The sequence below is a fragment of the Zosterops lateralis genome (assembly GCF_965231275.1).
Source record: "Zosterops lateralis genome assembly, chromosome: 4".
In the NCBI taxonomy this organism is placed as follows: Eukaryota; Metazoa; Chordata; class Aves; order Passeriformes; family Zosteropidae; genus Zosterops; species Zosterops lateralis.
The window spans coordinates 59724764-59747057 of NC_139765.1; the positions used below are offsets into that span (position 1 = coordinate 59724764).

The window sequence follows — 22294 nt, forward strand, 5'->3', positions numbered from 1 at the left end:
GATGAGAGGAGTAAATAACTTTTGCTAGATACCTCCCATATGCAAGAAAAATAATCTTTCAGACCTGAAAGCTCTTCTTCTGAAAGATGACCTAAATTCATTATTAGGATGAATATATAGGATGGAGAAAATGGAGAAATATATAGGATGAATTATATAGGATGGGGAAAATGCTCTGAGTGTTATTTAGTTGTAGCAATGATTGGATGAAAAGTCCTTCGGGAGCCAAGGGCAGATTACCAGCAGCTCTGTCATTGCATTTTCGTGCTTACATCTACATATGGTTTTTTTAATGTGTCTCCTTGCCCCCGCCTGTAGCGTGCGACTGTGACCCTGCGGGGGCCATGCCCGGGGCCGTGTGCCAGAGCCGCACGGACCCCGCGCTGGGGACGGTCGCGGGTCGCTGTCCCTGCAAGGAGAACGTGGAGGGCGCTCGCTGCGACAAGTGCAGGGCCAACTACTACGGGCTGAGCGCCAGCGACCCCCTGGGCTGCCAGCGTACGTAACCACCTCTTCCAGTCTCCTGCCCAAAGCGTTCTTAGGGCAGGGAGGTGCTGAATGCACAGATCCACACATTGATGCTCTGCTTGAGTCACGAAATACCCAGTTGCCTACTGTAATTTAATGTCAACATAATTCAAGGTTTCTGGTGCAACATCCATGACTGAAACAATGCAAAATCACTTTCAGATTGCATAGTATGATATAACAGATCAGGCTATTGTTAATAGAAGGGTTATTAAATATGCAATTTAATTGAAAAGGGATGTTGAGATAACAGGAGCTGTTGCCTTGCCAAGACAACTTCCAGCCAACCTTTCCTCTGAGAAAGGCTTAGGGAAAACACATTCCATACCTGCCCAGGTGCACTGAGGGTTTGTGAGCACGTTGTGCCCACACCAGGTGCTCAGCCACACGCAAGGGCTGCCCTGCAGATCAGCACACAGCACTTTGCAAACCACTGCAGAGGCCTTCTGCCAGTGCCTCTGCTCCTCCCAGAGAGGAAATTCCCCATTTCCAAGGGCAGTCTGAGGGCTGGAGGGTGCCAGGGCACATTCATCTGCAGAGTGTCTGTGTGGAGGATGGAGACTGCCTGCCATGCTGATGCCACATCTAACCTAAATGCCAGTCCTGCTGCCATCACTGGGGCCTGCAGAGGTAACTGCACTTTTCTGTCTCTGCAGCCTGCAACTGTGATCCCCTGGGCAGTTTGCCCTTCTCCATCTGTGATCCTGCCACAGGAGAGTGCCTCTGCCAGAGGTTCACCACAGGGAAACGCTGTGAAAAATGCCTTGTACGTACTCAGTTTTTGGTTTCACTTCCGCATGTGGTTTTGGAAGTCTCCTCACCCATCTCACACCTTTTCATGGCTAGAAAAGTAAACAATTAGCCAAAATTCAAAACAATTTTAACAATTTTATAGCTGTATGCTCCCATTTCGCATTGACACGTCTGCTTCTCTTTCACTGCTCCCAAATATTTGTGCAGTCAAATTGCAGGGGGAGGAGCACTCCCAGGAAGGAAAGCAAATGTAAAATTATTTCCTTAATCCATCTTTGCTGTTTACAGAGATTTGCTTATACAAGTGGGTATAAGTAAATATCTGTAAATATCCGGCTCTTGCAGTGGCTGAGCACCCCTGCTATCCAGTAAGAGAAGCAATCTCCCATGGCCAAGCACAATAGTGCTCCACAGCATTGTTCATCCAGCAGAACGAGTTTTGTTTTGCTTTGCATACTTAAATATTTGCCATAAAAGAACCTTTCTCTTCATACCAGGCAGGATACTGGGGTCTTGGCAACAGCTTGTATGGCTGTTCTCCATGTGACTGTGACATTGGTGGATCCCAGAATAACTTGTAAGTTAAAGTTCTTCAAGTTTTTTCTTGGTATTAATTTTTATAAACTCTTAGGCTAGATTTTATGGTTAGGTTAATAAAGTCACAGTAAGATAGGAAAATAGAATGTAGCTGGAATTTCATCATATACAAACAATGTAAAGGTAGGTATGGATCTTGGAAATTTATTTGTGGTAAGGGGATTTACCTATTTCCTTTGAAGACAACCTTGAATCAGGTTGAGCCAAGATGTGTTTAATATGAAATATAAAACATATGCCTTGAGAGAACAAGAGGCCCCAATATTATTAGAAATTAGAAATAAGTTAGAGGTGACATTTTTAACCTAGCTTCCTACATCAACCTTAAATGCTAGAATTTTTTCTCTGGCTCCTATTAAAAATGTATAATTTTAGAAACAAGGTTGGTTTCAGTTGGGCTTCTCCAAAAATCTATTGGGCAGGGGTCTTCACTGCTGTTAGACTTCAGACAGAGGAGCACACAGTCCCATGCTGTAGAGCAGCTCCTTGTGAGCAGGTAAATCACCTGGTGTGTTACATATGCATGTAAGTATATGGAAACATTCCATATCACGTCAAAGGTCCTTCTGATGTCATGTCCTGCCTCCATAATTGTGGGTGACAGATTATTAAGATTCATGATATAGTGTGATTCTTATAGAAAAAGATACAAGAAATGATACAGGAATAGACAGTAACAGATGCTCAGGAAAGGATCGGTGCTTCAGGTATGGAACAGACAAAGACAAAGCAGGTTGTGGACTCTGAAGTCATGGAAAAGTAGCATTGAACAAATCCAGCATCAGAAACAGAGGAGGTGGATGATAGGAAGAAGTTTAGTAATGGAGGTAATCCAGAAGTGGGAGAAATTAAGCAAAGGTGGAACGAGAGTGACTCTGAGCTGTCCCCATGTTGTGAGGACCCAGCTGTGCCACATTCCTGTCCTCCCTTACCAACTCCTCCCGTAGGTGCTCGCCGACGGACGGTCAGTGCCAGTGTCTGCCCAACATCGTTGGCCACCAGTGCAACGAGCCAGCCCCAGGATTCTTCTTTCTGCCCCTGGATTATTATATTTATGAAGCTGAGCATGCAAAGCCGCTTCCTGGCTCTGCACCCTTGGTAAGTATTTGGCTTTTTAGGTGTTGGACTGAGAGACGATCATTGTGGTGGTGACACAGGAGCCAAGGATGATATCCCTTGCTTGGGGAGCAGCTCTTTAGCAGGAAAATGCAAAGCAAGTCCCTTGACCATCGTCAGTTTGTCTTTGTTTTTCATGGACATGACTATTCCATGACTGTGGCTGTTAAAAAGGGACAGTCACTACAGCGTGGTATGACCTGCAAAGCTGCCTTGCTGCTTCTAAAGTGCAGGCTGGTCGAGCATGAATTAGAGAAATTATTTTAATTATTTAAATTAGAGGAAAGTGTTTGAGTTGCCAATAGCTCTCATAAAATGTTTTATTTCTGGGAATCTCCAACAAGGGAAGAATCAAATTACTCTCTGCTCCATTGGACTAATTCCTGTTGCCTTATATAAAGGCATTGATTGTAGCCTAATTTCCTCAAGAATTTGGCATCCATCTGTAATGTTTTTAGAAAAATTATTTTTTTTTCCTCTTTCAACATGGGGATAGTTGTTCCCCATGCTGAGTGCAAGCCTGGAATGCATCCCTTCCTCTGTCTATGCTTTTGCTAACATTTTTTTCTCTGGCATGTTATACAGAAACTATAGATAAGGAATATAAAAAAAAATGTTTATTTGCAGGTCACATCCACAAATATTTAGCTATAATCATAATCAGTAATTATCCTACAGTCCAATAATTAAATGGAAAACAGATGTCTGGGGCACAACTTATGAGGGAAAAGTGCAAGTTAATTTTAAGGGAGTGAGGGAAAAACGTTTTCAGCAGCTGCTGGGCCACAGTTTAGAGTTTCTCCCAGCAGAGAATAGATCTTGTTTTAAGAATGTGGATTTTCATTTAGTTGCTTACCACACTTCAACATTGTTGAGACAGTGCTGCTCCTCTTTTATTACTTCATAGGTTCAGCCAAGCACTCTTCCAAGGTGTGACATCTACTTCCAGAAGAAAGGCTATGAGTTCATGATTGAAAATGGAAAGATTGTGTTAAACAGGAACAAGAAACGAACTGTAAGAAAATCTGGACTCGAACAGGTAAATTAGTACTTGAGTAGTTACCTAAGTTTACACTAAATAATGAGATTTTATTTTGTAACAAAGAGCAGGAAAATGCCTGAACACATGGGATTCACAGTCTTAGACATTACAATCCTGACATAAATCAATTTTTTGGTACGCAGTTGGGTAGGGCATTTTCTTATTCACACTGACAGGCTTGCTCTGCTATGTCCCGTGCCTTTGTAGTCTCAAATTCCATGAATTTTTGGAGCAGAAAAGTCCTTATGAAAGGTAATTTTTTTTTTTATTGGGGTCAAGACTTTTCTAGCAAGTTTACCAAGACGTTAGCATGGTACCTCCTGCACTTAAATGCGGCCATTTTAAGTATTGATATTTATGTATCCAGCTTACAATGAAAGGTCCAGCCATGAATGAAATCAGGCTTACTTTGTTTAAGGTTTGCAATGTGAATGTTTGGAGATGCCAGATATTCAGAAGTGAGTGGATTATTCTAGTCCCTCTTATTGCTGTTGCTCCAAAGTTATAGGAAGCTTTTCTTTACATATGACCCTAAATACCCTACCTTTGGGAAAATTCTTAGATTGTCAATCTTGAGCTTGTTCAGAAAATGAGACCGATGGCTTAAATAAGCAAACAACGTGGCAAAAATATTTCCTTTATTTTTTCTGTGTTTGTTTTTCTTTTGTAATTTGGCTCTGTGTGTTGTTGAAGATGTCAGTGTGTCGTTGCAGGGCATGGTGCAGTTTGGGCAGGACTGGGACTCAGCAGTGGTGCTCCGGCAGCCCAGCGCCGGCCGGGCTGTCACCTGGACAGGACACGGCTTCGCCCGCGTCCCCAGCGGGGCTGGGCTGAGGTTTGCCATCACCAATGTCCCCTTTGCCATGGACTTTGATATCACAGTTCGTTACGAACCTGAGGTACTTGTGATGTTTTGTGTGTCTTGTGATGTTGTGGTAGGTGCAGGGTCTATTTCGTGAATAACAGGATGAGCAACTAGTCCTATTCATTATATCTAAAATTAAAATGCTTGTCTTTTCACCCAGTAACAAGTTGCCTTACCGACCAAGTAATATGTCCTCCACTGACCCCCTTTCCACTCAAATATGAAAAATCAGCACTAAAAGTTTTCTAAGCATCAGCTAAGATTTCATCTTCTGAATGTTTCTCTTTTGGACCTTTTCCAAACAAATGGAAAATGCAGTTCCTTTTAGACAAGCATCCTGTATTCCTAGCTGGGATTTTTTGGGCAGTAAAATGTGCACAGGCAGGAGTGATCTGCGTAGATTATTTATCCAGGCCTTTTGCAGGCATCCTTCTTCCCAGTTGTTCCAGCTGGACTCTGAAATGTGTAAAAATTGTAGGAAAATAGCCAAATTACTATTTTTTGCTTGAAGAAGATTTCTTAATGATGATGACATGTCTAGGGAAATCTGTTAATCCAAATCTGATTAAACTCAGGTCCTCACCCATGTCTTCAAAAACACAAGCAAGTGTTTTATTGGTACCAGCTTTTGTATACGCCTTACTCTTTTGCAATTCTCTGGGACTCTCTCACAAGTCAAAATTTTCCTGCTGTCTATTGTATTCTGCTCTCTGACTGTTACTCTGAGGCAAAACAATCTCACAGTGTCCTGAAACATGGGAACAATTTTTCAGTGAGATGGTTTGAGGTAGCTTTTTATATCTAAGGATTGAAGAGTTGGGTTTTAAATACATTTGTTTCAGTCTTTTATGTTTATTATTTCTTATTAGATGTGTGAGAAGGCAGCTAATGAAGGATATCTCCAGAATAACACTGTGCTAAGAAAAGAAACAACTCCAATGACTCTAACAGAGCTGTTTCCATTTGAATCAGCTGAGGTTCCATTTCCGCCTCTGCTTTTCATTAGCCATTGCAAATACAATGAATTTTTCACAAATAACATAGTTTTCAGTGCTGTAAAGAATAAAGAGAAAATCTGTTTTGTCACTGCAGTGTGCAGTCTTTCAGATGGCTTTCATTAATCCTTGCAAAGAGACAGCAGGTTTTTCAGATACAAAATATAGCCATAACTTTTGTCTTTTGTTTATAGTTCTTGGAAGACTGGCTTGCAAGTGTTGCCATCCAGCCTGCTGGTATCTTGTCAGGTCAACACTGCAAAAACAAGGTTCTTTCACAGGAGCCACATGAGTTGCCTCTCCCAGCTACAAAGAGGTCTGACTGTTGCTGTCTTTTTGTCGGTAGATCTTCTATGTACAAATCATTTACTGAAGCACTGCAGGGCAACACATGTGTGGGAGACTGGGAATATCAGAAACACATGTGTGACCTTTTCTGTTGCTGGCACACCACAATGCTACATAGGCTCTAAGGAAGAGTCTGATGCCCCAGTCCTGTCTGGCAAAGGTTTGCCAAACCCAGGAGAGCAGACTGAGATCCAGCTGGGGTTAGTCCTTGCTCTGGTAAAGAACCAACTTCAGCTGCTTCAATATAGAAAGGAAATATTGACTTAAAGTCACTGTCCTAGTCTATTTTCAAAACCAGCTGTTCAGCTTGGACCTGTATAAAGAACAGAGAGAAGCTAAGAGGATGTGACCAATGTCTTGATCAAATAGGGGCAGGAAAGGATGAAAATGAACAGCAAGTTGCAAACCCCTTGCTTGAAGTAGTAAAACCTCTCATTTTCAGTTTAATCTCCCCAGGTTTAAATTGTGCTTGCTGAATCACCCAGCAGACATCTTGCCTCTTTCCCAAAGCCTGCAAGCACGGGGCTGGGTGTGCTCCTCACAGCAGCAGGGCTTGCTCCAGGCTGCAGGCATCAGTTTATAGGCACAGAGGGAAGGGAGAGCTCACAACATCCAGTAAATTTGCCTTGTCTTGACTCCTGGCTATAACTGTGCTTCATTTCTGCTAAACAGGATCTCAATTCTGCAAACTCCAGTCTGCTTGGAGCCAGGAACAGAGTATTTTGTGGATGTGTATTTTTCTCAGCTTTCTGCCTCTGACAAAAAGGCAAAATCATTCATCTTGATTGACTCAGTGAGTAGTTCTGTCACAAGTCCCTTGAGGTTGTATTTATACACAGTAGGTTTTTTTACAGACTTATTAGAAGTGTTTTAGAATAATTTATTGTGTGTTTAAATAGAAATTCAGCTTCTGTTTATCTCCATTGGCACTATTTGCATATTTTTGTATGGAAAGGCAGAATTCTATCAGGTTAAAGTTTCATGGAGCAATACAACAACTTGTTGCATACATGGCACGTATCTCTATCTGTTGTTCATTGATTATGAGCACAGTCCATATATATATATGCTGATAAGATGGTGTGGCTATGGATATAAATTTGTGCAGCTCCTCATCACTTAGGTTTTTAAAAATATCTCTCATTTGTCAGGATCATGGCTATTTTTAAATATGATATTGGAAAAGTAAAACTAGTTGTGTACCTCCTGGGAATCAGGTCCAGATATTTCCCAAGTTTCCATCAAATCAGGAACTGGGTGTTGGTTTTGGGTCCTTCTGTTGAGAAAAATATTTTTAGGTCTATTTCTCTAATTATTCCTGTAGAACTGGGCCTGACAAGGGCTGGCTATACTTGGACATAGAATGTTCATCTGATTTTTCTCTATCACAGTAATACAAGTAAAAATTTTGGCCAGATACTGCTTTTGGAGTCACTAACACAGCACAGCAAGACCAGTTCTGCGCATATATCAGAGAGGTCTTATTATAATTTTATTTTTTTAAACACAGTCTCTTTTATTTGAAGAATGCAGGGAATGTTTAGACCTTCAGAATAAATGTGAACATAGATGACAGAATGGCACAACTGCAGATTTGGAAAACCAGTGCTCCAGGCCTCTGTCAATGCAATGGAAAGCACATTAAGAGATTGTGGGAAATTCTGGTTTTCAATATGTCTAAGCAAAAATGTTTTCTTTTCTCTCTTAACGACAAAGCTTGGACTTATTCCCAGAATCAGCTCTGTGGAGAATTTGTGCAGTGAAAAGGATTTAGATGAGTACCAGAAGTACCACTGCATTGAAATTGCATCTGAAGTTGGGCCTCACGTCCTGCCCGAAGCGTGCGCGCGGCTCATAGCGAGCCTGTCAGCCCGAATCCACAACGGCGCTGTGGGTAAGGACCAGCCTGCACAGGCAGCTCCTTTGGGCAGTTGCTGCTTTTCCCTTGAGTTTGTAGGGTTTGTTGACAGTAGAACTCTCAGCCCACACTGATGCAGAAGTGAAGCTGGTCAGCATGTGATATCCATGGATGCGCAGGGTATATCCCGCTGAACCCTCTGTGTGCTGCAAACACCTCTTGGTGGCATGAATCTTGGAGTTCATCACTCCTGATGGGCTTCATGGAGCAGCATGACAGGGATCATGCCAGTGGTTTGTGTCTTCTGAAAAGTATTTGAATCAGATGGTTTTACTATACGGCCATGGCAGTAACTTTCCTACTTTTCTAGCTACTGTGAAATGACAGAGAAGTTTCTAAGCCTTCTCTCTAGGTGCTGTGGGCCAGTTGAATGTCTTAGTTCAGATTCCAGACATGATGGTATGTAAGTTGGTGTACTGGAAGAGATTCACCAAGAAAGCCTTGATGATATTCCAGCAAGAAGGCAGTGGCAGGTGGGGTTTGAAATTCCTAGGCAGCCTCCTGGACTCACCATGGAAAGATTAGCTGGGCTCAGGGAATTTCCCAGGTATTTGGTGCAGAGAAATAGGACTTCTTTGCACTTCCAGTAATGGGAGAGGCCTTTCTGGACAAATTCAGTGGCCAGCTTCTTTCAGGAAGCCTAGCAGCAATGCCTCCAAAGTGACAGCATCTACTTGGATTCGGCAATTTTTAGAAGGATTGATGCCTCACTCTAACATCTAGTGATGAGGTCATGGCTGTGCAACCAGTGAACCCCTCATGTAGTCTTGGCTGTGCTAGCTCCCTATTGGCCTGATGCCTAAAGTGACAAGATTCTCCCAATGAAATGTGGCACTTTGGTTTTCTAGTGCTTTCCAGAGCATCCTGGGCAAACATCCTCTGTGGGTTAGCAGAGCATCTTCACTCAACAAGTTAGTCCAAGATATCCAGAAGGAAACAAACTGTACATAGAGGCAGAATAAATACAGCTTGTATTGTACAGGTTATGTCCGGTGCTCCAGCTAGATGCAGATTTATAGTAAACCTTTCTAGACTTCAGGATGTCTCTATTTGGATCTGCACTTTGCTACTCCCTTTCTGTCCTACCCCAAATGTGTGCCAAAGGCAATGCTTTGAATGTGGCAACTGCAACACCAAGACTTGTGCTGATGCCTGGTATACCACCACTGATGCTACACCATCAAATGATCTAAACTATGGCCATCAGCAGGTCAGTGAACCCCTGAGAAGAATAATCAAGTTCTTTCTACCTATTTTAAAGTGTGAAACTGCAAGCTGATGAGAGCAGTATGACTCTTTGACAACCAAACTAGTTCTGATTTTCTTTTTCCTTGCCAGCCTGTAAGTGCAATCCCCAAGGGTCGCTGAACGCCAGCTGTAGCAAACTGGGGGGCCAGTGTCAGTGCAAAGCCAACGTCGTGGGGCGCTGCTGTGACACCTGCTCTGCAGGCAGCTACGGCTTCGGCTTCCACGGCTGCTACGGTGAGTGCCCTGCAGCCAGCACCACGACCAGTACCACCAGCTGGCGTTTCACACATACCCCCATTTTTAGGGCTTTGAATACCAGATTATGTGTAAAGCAATATAAGAAACGTTTCCACGAATAACGCATTTTCCATCCCTGCTGCCTTTGAGCAGCGTCAGCCATGAGATGGGTGGGTAGGAACACTTTAAGGACACGGCTCTGCTTTCGGTGTTTTCCAGCCTGTGAGTGCCACCCGCAGGGCTCGCTGAGCGCGCTGTGTGACCAGGTGACGGGGCAGTGCTCCTGCCGGCGGGAGGTGGATGGGCAGCGCTGCAGCCGCTGCCTGCCGGGGTTCTTTGGGTTTCCCCACTGCCGCCCCTGCCCCTGCAATGGCCACGCCGAGCTGTGCGACCCTCGGACCGGGGAGTGCCTCAACTGCCGCGGCTTTACCGCTGGGAGCCACTGCGAAAGGTCAGTCCATGGGCAGGGCTGCAAAGCTCCAGCAGACACTGCGGGTATCCAACATGCCTGTGCAGCTGGGGGCCTGCAGCTCATCAGTGACCTTAACAGGAAACATGTACCTAAACCAGGATGAAACTGGGTCTGGCTGCTGAATGTCAGGTACCTGTTTCTTAGGGAAATGCACGTGGGAATGTGCACGCAATGCCTGTGGGTGGCCTGCAGGCAGGGCATGCACCCAGCACTGCAGCAGGCTGCCTGCAAGAAGGCACTTGAGACGTGGAGCCCCCATAGCACCGTGTACTTGGAGAGATGCACAAAGCGCTGTGTGTGGGATACTGACTCCTGCCAGGTTCCAAATTGCCAGCTTTCAGATTTAAAATTCAGCATGAGGCAAGCCAAGAGGATGAATATTGTGCTGAATACTCATTTTAATACCTGCAATTACCTCTAATGAGTCTACTAAGTAAATGTGCCCACTTTGCTGGTTGTATTAGTTCCGTACCACCAGAAAATTACTTTTCCCACATGTTCCAGCTCCATTCCACTGCTCCACTGCTCCTCTTTTTTATTTTGTACACTGGCAGCAGTAACACAGTTCAACATGGGCATCGAAATTAAGTTTATTTAGTTTGATTTGGCTGGACTGTACCTTGTCATTCATTCTTAAGAGGATTTCCTCATGAAACCTGATGAGTTTTTCCTGCAGTGCTTTTAGACAATACAGTCTTTGGCTGTTCTACTCGTAGATGGCAAACAGATTAAAAATGGAAGACTGAAACACTTTTTGCCCTGTGGCTTTGCAGGATCTCCAGACCCCAGGGGGAGGATAATCAGATAGCCAAGTCTTTTATCCTTGCCTGTATATGTATGGAGAACTGTGCTCCCATTTGCCACAGTGAAGCAGATCAAAGACTGAGGATGGTTCAGAAGCCTCTGTGTTGCTGTTGCTGCAGCTGTAGGACTTTGGGGGGTTGGGATGCAGAGGCAGCAGTGGTGGGTAGGGTGGCTGAGCCACCAGGGAGCCCCAAAAATCCCCACCAGTTCAGGTAACAGCACAGCCACCAGCACCTCCAAAGAGCCATTACCCCACATTTGCAGAACATTTCAAACAGAGCATGGCTCAATACATATGTTGCATCTTAAATATGAAGTATTCTCTGAGTACTCTTAAGGAATCGTTGTTTTTTTTTGCCTGTGCCAGCACTTTTTACTGGCATGCCAACCACTCTGTGTGTGTGTCTGTATGGAAATAGATTAATATATGTGCTGATAAGTAAATATACAGAATTTTTATATGGCAGCTTTTAGCTGCCTATGGAGAGCATGTGTGATATGCCATATCATAATCATTTAGATTAAAATTATTCCAGAGTAGGTGAAAGTTTTCACAAACATTTCTTGAAAGGAAAACATATGTCTTTCTCTTTTTGCTTTGGATTTTGAGAATGCCTCTCTGATTTTCTATTTTAGAACACCTTTGAAGCTTGATATATCTCTACCAATTGATGGAGATAGCATTACAATGAGCTGGAATACTAATTTCAATATATACATATAAATTGATTCACCTGCAAAGAGCACTTGACAATTTGTCCTGTTTGTGTTGACTGCTTTGGCAGGTGCATGGATGGCTATTATGGAAACCCTCTGAATGGAGAACCCTGCCACCCATGCATGTGCCCAGGGACACCTACAAGCAATAGGTATTTTGCACATTCCTGTTACCAGGACTCCCAGTCTGCACAGATTGTCTGTAATTGTCTCGAGGGATATTCAGGTATGAAGCAAAAAAAGGACTGGTTTTGATACTACTAAAATTAATGTAAGAGAAAAAAAATTATCATTCTCCACCTGTCATGTGTTCAGAAATGACAATGAGGTAATGCTAATAAAACAGTTAAGAAGAGTTAGCACTCAAGTTTACTGACATTATGTGGGTACGTTCTGACTAGGAAAATGTGAAATGTGCAGTTAGTGTTTTAAAAAGGGATTAATTTATGTGGATACAGAGAAGTCATTAATTATTCTGATGTCTGACTCTCTGGAAATCCCCTTTTTCAGGAGCATTACATTAATCTGGTGGGGAGAGGGGAGGAGAACTGCAATTGCTTGTTACCTCTGAAAAAGAAGAAATTCAAGCCCAAATGGGAATGATTAGGGCATCAAAAAGAGCTGATAAGATTTCCTAACCCAAGAAAACCTTTCTCCATATAGAGGAAACTCTGACATTATGCCTAGAAGTGACTGTTTCATGGTTCAAATGGTCACCTTAGAAATGGGGTTTCAATTCTCAGCTGTCTCAAATGCAGATATTTTTGCAGCAAACTGATTCCTCATTTCCTCTTGTTGGCTTAGGCTGAATTCCTGAAGGGAAAGCTGAATATATTTCCCTTCCCTTAGGCATTAGAAAGATCTCCTCTGATGAAAACAAAGCTTAATGGGAAGCACTGCTGAAAATTAAACCAATGCTGTCATCTTTACTTAGGCAAGGTTCCTTTATAAGTCAAGAGTGGTTTTACTTAAGTAATTGCTGTAGGACCAAAGTGATTCATTTTGGTGCTCACCCAGGGGGGTTCTGTCCTCACAAATTACTGCACTCCTCAGTTTTGGACTTTATTGCCCCTGCTCCTTTCCAGCAAGACTCTTGGTCACCTTTGTGGCAGTGGTCTCACTTTCTCAGAGACTGAGAAAGGCTCTGGGTCCTGAGGAGCACAGTGAAGGAACAGAGTCCTTGGCTGAGAATGAACCAGTGGGTGGGTCCAGAAACACCAGTCTGGGTTTTCAGTCTCAGCCCAGAATGGTTTCTGAGATGCAGAGGTAGCACCCGAATCAGGGCAGGCATTGAGAGAAAATGCAGAAATAGTTGTAATGCCAGCAAGCAAGGACAGAGCATCAGAGTTCATCTGAATTCCTGGGTACCCCCCCTCCAATGCTTCTGTCAGGGGAAAATTCTGCAAATATGGCTAACCCTCACTACTGCTATTGAATGGACTTCAATGGAAAAAGATCCTTGGAGGTGTTGTATGATGGGGAACCCATTTGATCTCACTGAAAGGAGTTCCTTGGTATAAACAACTTGGGATGAGGAGGGCATATTTCCATCAGATTTCAGCGGGGAAGATATAATTTAAACTGATCAGAGAATTAAAGGGCAATGATCTCAAACAGGTGGATATTTTCCATTGGAAATGTGCATTTGAACAGACAGTCTGAATATTTTAATAATATTACCGGAAATTACATGTTTCACTTGAATTTCCATCAGCCAGCAATATGTTTACCTTCCTCTGGCAGGCAATCAGTGTGACGAGTGTCCTAGTGGGTTCTACAAAAACTCCAGCAGCCCTGGGCTTCACTGTGCACCATGTCCCTGCAATAACAACATTGATTTGACAGACCCAGAGTCCTGTAACAGGGTCACAGGGGAATGCACCAAGTGTTTACACAACACCCACGGAGCAAACTGCCAGTTCTGCAAACCAGGTTATTTTGGCTCAGCCCTCAATCAAAGCTGTCAAAGTAAGTAACAGCATTGCACTGTGTTTTACTACCAAAAAAATGTTTTTAAAAAATAGGCTATAGGGAAAGGCTAGACCTTGGAGGGAGGACAAAACTAAAGCAGATAAATAGAGAAAAATATAAGAATCACAAATATTTACTATTTACTAGATATAAATATATCAGTGATACAAATAAAATGGCATCTAATTAAATTCTTTGTCATCAAAGTCTCACTAGATCTCATACTGAGTATCACTCCTAGGAAATACTCATTTGTGAAATGAAAGCACTACTCTGTTAGAAAAATAAATGTGCATTCAGCTTATTCAGGAAGGAATCAAAAGTAAAGAAATCAGTGATAATTTTTTATCCATGTTGCTGGCTGATGCCAGCTAAGCTCAGTTAGAGCTCAGTTAACCAGATGATCCCTTGCTGAACTTCCTGCCTGACCAGTTGTTTTCATTAAGTGGCTAGAGTGAGAATGTTCAAGCAATTTAATAGATTCCACAAGAACATGTCAGTAACTCAGTACTTTGAGCAGAAGAGTAAGAGTGTAAGAAAAAGCAAGGAAGACTTCTTCCCAATTTTTCTTTATACTCGCTTTTGCAGATGGGCCTGATTGAGGATTTAATTTTTATGCACAATTTAATTATAAGTATAGTCAAGAAACTGTTTTTCTGGGAATCTCTAACATACAGTCCAAGCCCATCCCTAGTTCATTCTTGGAAGATGTCTGTTAGAAATCGTTAAGCAGCAACTTTTGGCTCCTCACAAGGAAGGCTTATCTTACTTGGCTTACTGGGGATTCCCACGCTGGATAATGCCTACTGTAAATCAACTTATCCTTACCCAACATGTTTAACATTGCATTCTAATAAGATTCAAAATTCACTGAGCCTTCATTTTTTGTGCCTGTATTAAAAGAGTTGAACATTCCCAGTAAGTTTTCCCAAAGCCATATATAGGTTATTACAGAAAGACAGGTAATGTGTATGAGATTAAACACATTCAAGGTCACTAAAAGTAAACCTACTTTAAAAAGTGTGGGCTTTATATCCAGCTCTGATGTAGCTGTCTGTATTACTGCCTGCTGTAGTAATTGTCCTTCTTTTTCCAGGCTGCAGGTGCAATCTGGCAGGTGTTCACCCTGCCATGTGCCCGGCAGGGGACGCAGCCTGCCTGTGTGATCCAGCCACAGGAGCTTGTCCCTGCCTGCCCAATGTGCTGGGTGCCACCTGTGACCAGTGTGCCTCTGGCTACTGGGGCCTGGCTACTGGGAAAGGATGTCAGACCTGTGACTGTGATCCAAAAAACTCCCAAAGCAACCAGTGCAACCAGGCAAGAAAATTATTCTGCTTTCCAGGAACCAGGCTGCTAGTGTTTTGACATGGCAAAGTGGGGACCCTCTAATAAATGAGGACTGTTTTTTTGTCACATTCCCTGAAAACAAAAAATTCTTTGGAAGTTTGTAGTTGGTGCAGTCATACTGTAAGTCATTAAATCAAAAGTGTTGTTCTGATTATGTGACTTTGCATGTTGGTCAGCAATTTCTCTTTGCATGTTGTTTCTTTGTCAAATGGATCTTAGAAATACTTTGAAAAGAAAAAAACTGCCTCATAAATATGCATATATGGAATGCAAGCTTGGACTCATGAGTCTGATGAGTATTTTTTAAGTGTTTATTTTCATAACATAGCAGCTGTGGCCATTACATTATGGCTACTTTGGCCATTACATAATGACCATCATCCCTCATGTATCGTACTGCTAGAGTACCTTTTCTCATCTTTAATTCCTGTGCACATTTTTGGGCTGGAATGTAGAAAAACTTAAATAGCATTTCAGAATAGAGAGGTGAAATTGTGGTCCCATGGAGTCAACAGCAATTTTGCCATTGACTTCAGAGCACCAGGAGCTTATCCTAAAGTCTTGCTGATGTATTTGCACATTTTTCTTTCAATGCTCTCTGTTTGTTCCAGTTTATTCAGTAGATTAATTTTTTTATAGCAAATTTAGTTCTTGACCTCAAAGAACTACTAGTGGTTATCAAAATTGTAATTCCCTGGAGTTTAATTTAATAGCTGAATTATAAAATATTTTTTCTAGGGCATTGTGCATCATATACCCTCAAGATTTTCAATTCATATATCACGTAGTTTAAAGTTGAAATGTTAAGATAAGTACTTAGATTAAAAAATAAGTCTGTTTTGCAAAAGAAAAGAATCCTCTTTGATCATAGTGAGAGGATGAGTTCTCAAACAGCATCAGTAGACTAGATCATACAGAATCTCTGACATTAGTAAAGTAATGTAAAGCCATTTCTCAGAGTGCATTTTGTTTTCAGGACATTCAGGAGGAAGACAGGAAAGTTGGGCCAATACTGTGTAAGCCATGGTGTTCAAAGACTGTGGGCAAGCAGTGTTTCTCAGTCCTTGTACAGCTGAAATAATGTATATCCAACCTTATGGCTCTGCTGGAAGTTATTCAACCCTAACTGTCTTTACAGCTTACAGGTCAGTGTCCATGTAAGCCAGGTTACAGTGGAAGATGCTGTAACGAATGTGAAGAAAACTACTTTGGCAATCCTCAGATGCATTGCATTTGTAAGTATTATTAATTGAGACAACTGGCTTGACATAAATGCTTACCTTTTATATTCACAGGGGAGACAGGGCATACATGTAGAGAAACAGCCTTTCATATGTTTGTGTGTATGAGATGGACAAGTGTTTATGTATTTATCTATATTGGTATTTCAATGGTTAAGATGGAAGTCAAAGATGAAGAATTGTCACTACTGTGCACTCCACCTTGTTCCAACTCAAACACTGGTTTGCTTTTATCTTGAAATGCACCTTTTTCATGCACTAATCCCACAGAAAAGGAACAACTGGATGTAACCTGCTGTTCCTTTCTTGCAGCATGTGAGTGTAACCTGGAGGGGACCCGCCAGCCCAGGTGTGACAAAGCCACCGGCGCCTGTAACTGCCGTGCCGGTGTCACCGGCCGCCTCTGTGACCAGTGCGGCCATGGCTTTGAGAAGGACTTTCCCTCCTGCCGTCAGTGTCATCTTTGTTTTGATCAGTGGGACACTGAAATTGCTGCTCTTGCTCAGACTGTGAAGGGGTTAATGAGGTTTGCAGCAAAGCTGGAAGATAAAGGAGGACGGATGCCCAGCTGTGACATGCGCTTCAAAGCCTTTGAAGATGCCATTTCTGAAACTGAACGCATTTTGAGACATCCTGTCCTTTCACTGGAGGCCCTTTCAGGCATCAGGGAGTTTCAGGGCTACCTTCAGTAAGAGCTAGGTTGCTCCTGAAAAAATCTCTTAGCTAAGAAACTGTCTTCCCCAGAGTCAATCAGCCATCCCTACATATCAAGTCCCACAGATGCTGGTCTACTAAGTTACTGTTTTCAATAGATCTGTGAACAAAATCATCCTTAATATATGCCTAACCCATACAGACATACACCTAAATGCTGGAATTTTCCAGTTCATACTAAGAGTTTTCTAAATAAGCCATACAATTAAATGTTTCTGCTTATTTATAAAAGTATCTCTTGCCCTCTAAAATATTATGTAACTCAGTTCTAGTTTAGAAACAGTCTGGTCTGACTTCTGCATAACTGTCTTTTCCCCTTCAGACAAAAATTTGCACAGATGAATCCCCTTCACAGTTTGCCCTTTGACTTTCCTGACTTCAACAAAAACATAGAAGATATTGGAGAAGAAGCCAACCTAGTGTTTGAACTTCTACGACAGAAAATACATCTGCATCAAAATTTTCAGTACTTGAACTTCAAAGGTAAGCCAGCAATGAATTAAAATGGGTGGACATTTTCCCTGAAGTTTCGGAATGCTTTCTCATTAAAACATACAACATTTCAAAGATCCCTAGATTTTAGCTTCCTATGGTAGTACAAAAATGTTGACACTAACAATATTTTATACCAACTTTCCAAATTCTCTTCTGTCTTAAAATGCTGTGATTTCTAGCATTCCAAATTTCAGATGCATGTGCCAGGGTCACATCAGTCAGAAGTCTCATAAATCCAAATGCTTACCTCAGGATATAAAAGAAACAGTTTCAAGTACAGGCTCACATGCAATAGAACAGCAAAGGATTCCCCTCTCCATGTCTGACTCCTCTTGCTCATAGGAATACCTAAAGAATCTTGTACAGCAATGGTTTGTGTAATTAAAGCATAGTGTCATAGTGCAGCTTCTTAGTGTTCCCATGGGAAAATACTTGACTATTTGGGACAGAAGTAGCTCTCCATCATCAAAAATGTGAAAGCAAAACTGAGCTCCTTGGCATTTCTGAAAGAATCACATGCTCTGCACTTAGGCTAAGTATAGTCTCCATCAGCTGCTAATAGCTGTAATGATGATGTCCCACACTGGTTTCTGGAGAAAAATGGGGATGTATCAGGCAGGGATCTTGAACAGATACACTAGACCACCCACAATGGCAGGAGATGGTCAGCAGAAGCCTCTCCAAAGAGATGGCTGCCACGATATGAACCCACAGAAGATAGGGCACTCACCACAGAAGACACAAGCTACAAACAATGCACTCCCATTTACTGTTCCTCTGTGTTTCATTCAGGCAAAAAAAAACCGGCCCAGACAAGTTTGTTTGTTTGTTTGTTTGTTTAAAAAAAAAAAAAAAGTCAACAAAATGCGAAGTGGAGGGAATGGAAGAGGGGAAAAGAGGGATTAACTAAGATTTAGGGCTCCCGTGCTCTGTTGTACTTGGCAGCCCCCTGGGGCAGCTCCTCAGGTCCCTCTGCAAGCAGCCAGCACAGCTCTCCCAGGCTCCATTTCTCAGTTCAACTGAGCCTTGCACAGACTGAGAAAGGCAGAAAGGCAAAGAAACAATAAATCCCAGGGAGGTCAGTGGACGCAGAGCTGAAGCATCCATGGTGCTCCCTGGTCACATTCCAAACCCGCTTCATCTTTTGGCCTCTGGAGACAGATAAACAGCCCTATAAAAAGCACATGGGAGTCTGGGGAGGGGAAGACCTTGAATTTAAGATGAATTTCCTATCAAGGCCACAAATATTCATTGGTTCTGCTACCAAGCATCTAATAGCACAAAAAATAACATTTCCCTCAGGATAACCAGCTTTTCTGTTACCCAGGAGAGAGACTGGCTCCTCACTCCATCTTCCTTTCAGACCAGCAGCATATCCTATATATGGCTCTGTCTGCTTTTTCCTCTCCTTTTTGCTGGGGTAGAGCAGGATATGGCCACATACATCATCTGGGGTGCATCTGGCACTTGTGCCCTAAACACACAAGGAGAATGAGCTCCTGCCTACATCTCTTAGCAGAGGATCAGGAGCTGGAGTTTTCCTCACAGGTATACATTCAGCTAGATGACCTAGAAACATCAATATCTAATGATAAATTAAAACCATTGGAAAAACCAAGACACAAGTCCTTAAAAGAATGTTTGCAGCCTGAGATATCATTAAATTACGGCTTTCCAGCACTGGCCCTCAGCTTTGCAGCTGCTGAGGTACAGTAATGCAGCAAGAGAAGATTCCTAGGCTGTAAATCAAGCCTGGACTAAGACACTGTGTTTAATGTAAAGGAACTTGGAATCTCTACAGCTCCATCAAAAACCAAATGTGGAAAATGCATTTAGGCCAATTAATGGAGAGCTGAACCACTGTGAAATATTCCTGCAATGGAATTGTTGCACAAAAAAAGTATCTGGCTTAGATGAGGAGTTACAGCAGTCCCTTGCCAGGTATTTTGTATTAAGAGCTAACTTTAAACCGTATATTTTTTCCAAGAATTACAAGATAAATAAATAGCCCTGGTTCCACATGATAACTAAACATTGTTCAGCTTCAGTCAGAGCACAGCCAAGGGCTTTAGAGTCTGAATCAAAACACAAAGGACTTGAGTGTCTTGTCTTTGACTTCAACTAGTAACTGAGTTAGTTACCAGCACAAAGAGAGATGTTAACCAGAGACCTCTAATGCATTTTCACTTTCACATCAGTTCTGCTCTGGACATATTTCTGCCTAGGAATGTGGGGACAAATCTGGGCTCTCTGGAGATCTGGGAAACCTCGACAGCAGCAGTAACAGATTTAAATTATGTGTGTTGCAAAGGGCCTGAATCTTTTTCTCAGGCTATTAATCTGCAAAAAATGTAATATTCTCCAACTCTTTTGAGCCTACTTAAGGAAAAGCTTTCGCTAACCAAACAAGACTCTTGCTGGAAAGCATTTTTTGCCTGGCCCATGAGCTTATCGTGGAAGTGCTTTTTTTTTTAATGCATCAGTTCTGAAACTGGATTTTCCAGAAACAAAAAGCCCTCATATATTCCCATTTGTAATGTCAATTTTGGTCTCAGTCTAGCCAACCACTTAATTCTTGGGTGCTATGCTGAACAGAAAGAACAGATGCTTTCCTGACTCACAATCAGGGAGCTGATAATTTCATGACAACTGGCAGAAACAGTTTTCCTGCCTAAAACATAATAAATGTCAGGAGCTTTTATCCAATCAACAATGGCAGCAATGCATGAGCTATTGATGAATACAGATGAGTAGCAGTTAGTGACAATAATGGGATCTCCTTCATACTTTTGTCCATTCTGTTGCCTTCTCAAACACCTTGGCATCCTACGGATGACACAGGATCCACCATATAGTCATCTAGTTTAGCAGGTTTTATGAGCATCGATAACTATTTCTATTTGGCAACTGGATAAGTAAAGGATGAAGAAGCTTGGCTGAGGAAATGACAGTTCCTGTCCTGCCCCACTGTCCCAAATCAAACACCAGTGAATCATCTGTCACTCAGCAATTGTCCAGAATTCAAGTAAATGCCCACACTGAATCAAATGCATTTGGTACTAAACCCTGTTCTGTTGGTACAGAGGCCGTCAGCAACATTAGGAAACACTCTGAAGTATCATTGCTGGCAGAACAGAAGACCAGGGGGACAACCCCTCTCATGGGACACTCAGAGTACACCAGGAACAACACACTCTCTATGTTGGACCATCAGGTCTTAAATGCAACCAGTGTGCTGCAACAGCTCAGAATGATCAAAAGCCCTGACATCCAAAACTTGAATGAAAAGGTAGGTGATGTGGATTTTGAATGAAAACTAAAAAAAAAAAAAAAAAAAAAAAAAAAAAAAAAAAAAATTTTTTTTTTTAATGTTGCAGTAGGTTTAATTTTAAAAGGGTGCTTACATGCATTTTTAAGTCTGGAAAATGGCACTTCCTTGCCACAGCCATGCAATCACACCAAAACCAGCTGCATTTCTCAGTTATTTCCAGTCTTTTGGAAGCCATTGTTCCCAGTACAAGGAACTGTTTAAGCACTCTCTATTTCGGAAAGATTAACGCAAACCTCTTCCATGAGGAAGTTAAACTAAGCAAAGTGATTTTGTCCTGGAGTGGGTAGGGAATGCTTACACATCCTTTGTGTCACCTCTGTCTGGTAAAGAAGGGGGTTTCTCTTCTTCTGCAGGGCAGAAGTAAATACCTGATAGCAGCAATTCATGACAAATCTGGAAGAGATCATCCACCTAAGCCTTTAGGTTCCATATCTGTGTCAAAATACATGGAGGACTAGACATGGCACCTTGTTCTGTTAGAGGTTATCTGACAGAAAAAGCCATTGACCCATGGGCTGGATATAGTTAGAGAACGGTTTCAGCCCTTTTGGTAAAGAAGAGTGAAGCAAGGGTCTTAGTGCAACACATGGAACCTAAAAAATGGCTCCTGCAAGGATGCTCAGAGCCATGGGCTGCCATTGCATCCTTCAAATCAGGGGAGAGGGACCTGTAACTGGCAGTGATATCCATCTTTATAAGGATCAGATGCTGTGTCTTAGGGAAAATCCCATGCTATATTCAATGTTCATATGATGTCAAACATCTTCCTTCCCTCAGGAATGTATCTCAGGCCCCCAGAGAAGTCCTAACACAAATATCTTCCATATTGCAGATCTGTGGTATTCCAGGAGACCAACCATGTGCCACAGCAACCTGTGGAGGAGCTTTGTGCCAGGATACTCATGGACTAAGGCAGTGTGGTGGCCCAGACTGCACTGGAGCTCTTCCTCTCTCCTCTGAGGCCTTCAGGAAAGCTGAGGAGACTGCTGTGTTGCTAAATAACTTGACTACTCAGCTGCAGGAACCTGAGAATCAGGTGTTGTATATCAAACCTACATTTGTTCAGTCAAATGGATGGAGGATGAGATTTGGGAGGTCACAAATCTGAAAAAACTCACCTGCTCTTTGGACAAAGAGCAGTGACATAGTGATGGGCTCTGTCCCAACAACACAGACCTACCATGATTCAGTGCCAGGTGCCAACCCCACCAAGAGATTGGCTTTAGGTAGATCTTCTTCCTCACAGCTGCTAAGATTTCAAAAGTCATGGTGCCCTGTGTCTGTGGGAGCGGGTTTTTTCAGGCTAGTATTGTCTGTATTTTTAGTGGGAAAGATTCAAATGGCACCATTTGTCAGTAGCCCGACATGCTTATTGCAATGGGATTACTGCTGTGCATGGCAGTAAGCTCTATTTATATAACTGCATACTACTCTGTTTGACAATAAATTATTTTTGAAAATAATTTCAAGATGAAGCTTTTCTGCCCCCAGTGATGTTTAGGACGACATCAATTAGTTGACTATACTGCACAGTAGCAGTGAAAAATTCAAGCTA

At 42.3% G+C, this 22294-nt stretch overlaps 1 protein-coding gene across 1 annotated transcript in view; it reads left to right on the forward strand.

Annotated features, from left to right (window-relative positions):
* LAMB4 (laminin subunit beta 4) overlaps positions 1 to 22294 on the forward strand; it is a 41227-nt gene that overhangs the window by 10307 nt on the left and 8626 nt on the right. Inside the window, exons 10-28 of the mRNA XM_083860080.1 lie at positions 319 to 498; positions 1185 to 1294; positions 1779 to 1858; positions 2826 to 2976; positions 3902 to 4033; positions 4750 to 4935; positions 6091 to 6212; positions 6917 to 7037; positions 7961 to 8138; positions 9501 to 9644; positions 9867 to 10098; positions 11709 to 11866; positions 13384 to 13608; positions 14708 to 14928; positions 16097 to 16193; positions 16512 to 16887; positions 17236 to 17396; positions 20492 to 20697; positions 21572 to 21775. Coding sequence (XP_083716206.1) covers positions 319 to 498; positions 1185 to 1294; positions 1779 to 1858; positions 2826 to 2976; positions 3902 to 4033; positions 4750 to 4935; positions 6091 to 6212; positions 6917 to 7037; positions 7961 to 8138; positions 9501 to 9644; positions 9867 to 10098; positions 11709 to 11866; positions 13384 to 13608; positions 14708 to 14928; positions 16097 to 16193; positions 16512 to 16887; positions 17236 to 17396; positions 20492 to 20697; positions 21572 to 21775 — 3284 coding nt within the window. The remainder of the gene's footprint in view (positions 1 to 318; positions 499 to 1184; positions 1295 to 1778; positions 1859 to 2825; positions 2977 to 3901; positions 4034 to 4749; positions 4936 to 6090; positions 6213 to 6916; positions 7038 to 7960; positions 8139 to 9500; positions 9645 to 9866; positions 10099 to 11708; positions 11867 to 13383; positions 13609 to 14707; positions 14929 to 16096; positions 16194 to 16511; positions 16888 to 17235; positions 17397 to 20491; positions 20698 to 21571; positions 21776 to 22294) is intronic.